Source organism: Palaemon carinicauda, chromosome 12, assembly GCF_036898095.1.
Source record: "Palaemon carinicauda isolate YSFRI2023 chromosome 12, ASM3689809v2, whole genome shotgun sequence".
Taxonomy (NCBI): Eukaryota; Metazoa; Arthropoda; class Malacostraca; order Decapoda; family Palaemonidae; genus Palaemon; species Palaemon carinicauda.
In genome coordinates, this window is record NC_090736.1 from 1,938,844 (window position 1) to 1,943,243 (window position 4,400).

Genomic DNA, 4,400 nt, shown 5'->3' on the forward strand with positions numbered 1-4,400 from the left:
TAGTTGAAAAAAACAGGATGTTATAATAAGCCCAAAGGCTTAAGAGGGGAAAATAGCCCAGTGAGGAAAAGGAAACAAGGAAGCAGAATAACAGAATCTCTCTCTCTCTCTCTCTCTCTCTCTCTCTCTCTCTCTCTCTCTCTCTCTCTCTCTCTCTCTCTCTCTTAATTGCACCAGTTATTACCTTCATTCCCCGCAATCGTTTCTTGAAATCCGTAGACAAAAATCATATTGTCATATGAAAGAAAAATTAAGTGTAAGGAAAACTAAATGTTTCCGTGAAACCGATAATTACAGGTGTGAACTTTCCTTTTTATTATTTTCATGGCTATTTTCTTAAGTTTTTTCTTCTGGATATAGTAAGATAATATTGCGATTTCTTTATCGTATTATATTATGACCTTGTTTATACATTATAGTAAAAAAAACACATAATAATAATAATAATAATAATAATAATAATAATAATAATAATAATAATAATAATAATAATAATAATAATAATAATAATAATATTAAGACACCTCTGTTTCAGCCTCACCTCTAGTGGGTAATATTCTAATCTTTAATAAGTAATAATAAAAATTCCTTCTTAACTATATGAAAAATCAGTAGGAAATTAGAAAATACTTTTGTCATTAACTTATCCTTTTTTTGTCAAAAACTGGTTCAATATTAGTTCTTTAATTTTGATTAATAAGACACATATTGCCCGTTAATAATCAGGACAAAAATAAGAATAACAAGAATCATGATTTGTGTAATTCTTTTTGCTGTACCTCACAGTTTTCTCAATATAGCAATTATTTTATAGAATAATTTATAAAGGACAATACGAGAAAATAAAAGAGGATATTTAACAATATAAATTAACTTTATTGTTATCCTCATAAAACAAAAGAACACAAATAAAACTCATTGATTCTCAGGAAGATAAAAACAAAAGTGATCCTTCTCTAAAAGTAAATATCCAATAGGATTGGGATCCTTCCAATCTCTTGTCCTTTCTAATCCTCATCTGAAGAGTAATTCCACCAATCGATGTATTCTTTCTCCGTCGCTGGAGATTTCGTCATCGCTTGAGCTGTTGGAACATCGTCGACGACTCTGGCGGTTTCAAGAGTGCCAAGAATGGTGTCCTGGTCCTCCTGATCGATTGGCTCCTCTGGCACTTCGATCTTTTGGGCATCGATCCAGGTATGGTGTCTTCCAAGGGACGTGTAGGTCGTCCATTCTTCTTTTGGTCCATCGTCAGTCCTCGAGAAATCCTTCTCAGCGAGGTCCTCCTCCTCCTTGCATCCCTCAGTGGCAGTCGCAACGTCTTCGGGGTGGTCCTTTCTGGAGAGAGGGATCTTCAGCCCGATCTGCTCCTTGGGCTGCTCTGTCTTAGCCCTCAAAGGATCCGATTTGAGGTTCATTCCCTCTTCCTGATAATCAATTAAGCGGCCAATCATTTCTAGAACCCTGTCCACCTTGTCTCTGTGCCCAAGAATTCTCACCCTGCAGATTTCATTTGGCAGTTTCCGAGAAACTTTCATCTTCGAAGGTACATATATGCTCAGGTCAAACTCTCCTCTCAGCCACTTTAGGATTTCTCCCTCATAACCATAGATGCGTTCAAATTTGCAGGTACATATTTCCAGTATCAGTTTTCTCCGACACGAGAATGTGTCCAACATTTTCAACACACTCTCGAGGTCACCATAAATCTTTACCATTTCTGAACTGTCCTCCTCTCTCGGTATCCAAATGGCAACGCCATACTTCTGCAGTAGGTATGATGCCCTTGCAACAAGGGGACAGTGCATCTCCTTTTTAACAGTCATTTTGATGCTGACTTTGTTCTGCTGGCCTGGATTCTGCCAAGGGGCAGTCACGTCTCCCTCTAAAGTCTTCAGTCTGTGTATTGTCCCAGCTGTGCAGTCGCCTTCCTCAGCGTCTGTGTCTTCAGGAACTGCATGTCCAAATATGACAGAATCATCATTCTTCTCCTCAGCAGCATCTGGAGGACGAGACTGCAGCTGTTCTTCAGGAGTAACTAAAAGACCAGACTGCTGCTGTTCTGCAGCAAATAAAAGACCAGACTGCTGCTGTTCTTCTGCAGTAACTAAAAGACCAGACTGCTGCTGTTCTGCAGCAAATAAAAGACCAGACTGCTGCTGTTCTGCAGCAAATAAAAGACCAGACTGCTGCTGATCTTCTACAGTAACTAAAAGACCAGACTGCTGCTGTTCTGCAGCAAATGAAAGACCAGACTGCTGCTGTTTTTTTGCAGCAACTAAAAGGCCAGACTGCTGCTGTTCTTCAAACTCACAAATGGCTTCACTTCGTTTCTCAACAACTTGACTTTCCTCTGTAGCATCCTCTTCATTATGCAGCAATTTCCCGTCGCTCGCAATTTGCATTCCCTCTTCTTCTTTCTCGTCTCCGGGAAACACCAACCTACCTCCTCCAGCAGCCGCGTCTTCTTCAGTATAACTGTATGAACTTTCTTCATCTGGAGCGCGCAGCGCATTCTTGAGCCGGGATTCATCCTGTGCGCGAACGCTGCAAACATTAAGCTGTACAGTCTTGAGACCAGTCTCCAACACCGCTTTAACAGCTGCTTCTAAAAGGGCTGCAAAACCGCAGATTCCAACGATTGTGATTAGGATAAGGGAAAACATTTCTAATTGCTTCACTAGGCTTCGGGAAGCGACTTTCTTTTCTTATATACTCTCAGGTTCAGAGAAAATTTCTCGAAATTGGTAATTGAGATTTTTGTTTTTCAAAACGTGATAAATCTATTAATTTTTTAGGGTTGCCAGATGAATGATGGTTATCCGATTTTCAATTAAACCTGCAATATTGGTCTTTCTTACTTTTTGCTCTCTTGAAGAAATTCCTCATAAATGTTACCAATCTAAAAAAAAATTCTACCTCATTTCATCTTCGATATTATTATTATCATTATTATTATTATTATTATTATTATTATTATTATTATTATCATTATTATTGCTAAGCTACAACATTAGTTGGAAAATAGGATGCTATAAGCCAAGGGACTTCAACAAGGAAAATAGCCCAGTGAGGAAAGGAAATAAAGAAAATTAACTATTCTAAGAAGAGTAAAAGCATTAAAAATAAATATCTCCTATATAAACAATAAAATCTTCAAGAAAACAAGAGAAATAAGATAGAATAGTGTGACTGAGTGTACCCTCAAGCAAGATAACTCTAACCCAAGACAGTGGAAGACCATGGTACAGAGGCTATGGCACTACCCAAGATTAGCGAACAATGGTTTGATTTTGGAGTGTCCTTCTCCTTTCATCAATGTATTTGAATTCTACCGTAATCCTTATTTACATATAAACTCGCATTATGTAATATTACTGGACCTTTTAAAACTAATATGTAACTTCTAATATTATATATGTATCGTCATTGCTACTTCTATCATAGCTATAAATTCATAGAGAAGAGAATTATTATAATCATAATCAGTGGCTACTTTCCTCTTGGTATGGGTAGAAGAGACTCTTTAGCTATGGTTAGCAGTTTCTCTATGAAAGCACTCCAAAACCAAACCATTGTTCTCCAGTCTTGGGTAGTGCCATAGCCTCTGTACCATAGTCTTCCACTGTCTTGGGTTAGAGTTATCTTGCTTGAGTGTACACTCAGGCACACTATTCTATCTTATTTCTCTCCCTCTTGTTTTGTTAAAAATTTTATAGTTTAAATTGTAAATATTTATTTTAATGTTATTGTTCCTGGAATATTTTTTCTTTGTTTCCTTTCCTCACTGGGTTATTTTCCCTGTTGGAGCCCCTGGGCGTATAGCATCCTGCTTTTCTAACTAAGATTATAGCTTATCACGTAATAATAATAATAATAATAATAATAATAATAATAATAATAATAGGCGAGCATCACCAGTAATTCAATTCAAGGAATCCCAAAGGGAAATTTATTCATGATATCATAAATGGTCAAAAGGATTTGTGTCTTGTATTTAATGTTGTAAGCTTCATGAAGAACATTTCACATTCCATTGAAAAACGAGATATTATAGGCGAAGGAGGGAAACGAAATACCTTTCATTCATAATGAAATGAAGAAAATTTAATATTTTGTTAATTTGTGTACAATAATAAAAAACCTATTTAATTCCTCAATCACCTTTTTCTTCGTAGATTACGAAGGTTATGGTGGCTGATGTGGTAAAGTCCCGCTCAAACTCGTTAGTTTCTTTGGTCGCTGCAATCTCACCATCCTTGTGAGCTAAGGATCGGGGTATGGGGGAGCCTATAGGTCTATCTCCCGAGTCATCAACAGCCATTGCCTGGCCCTACTTGGTCCTACCTTGGGTGGAGAAGGGGCTTGGGCGCTGATCATATGTACATATATGGTCAGCT

General features: G+C 37.3%; 1 protein-coding gene across 1 annotated transcript; it reads right to left on the reverse strand.

The window, feature by feature from the left end:
* Positions 1-937: 937 nt before the first annotated feature.
* LOC137650486 (uncharacterized) lies at positions 938-2,669 on the reverse strand. Its single transcript, XM_068383714.1, has 2 exons — positions 1,766-2,669; positions 938-1,351 (listed from the first exon to the last, which is right to left on the reverse strand). Exons 1-2 carry the CDS (start codon positions 2,664-2,666, stop codon positions 1,008-1,010), a joined length of 1,245 nt encoding a protein of 414 aa, XP_068239815.1. The 5' UTR covers positions 2,667-2,669; the 3' UTR covers positions 938-1,007.
* Between the last annotated feature and the right edge of the window lie 1,731 nt (positions 2,670-4,400).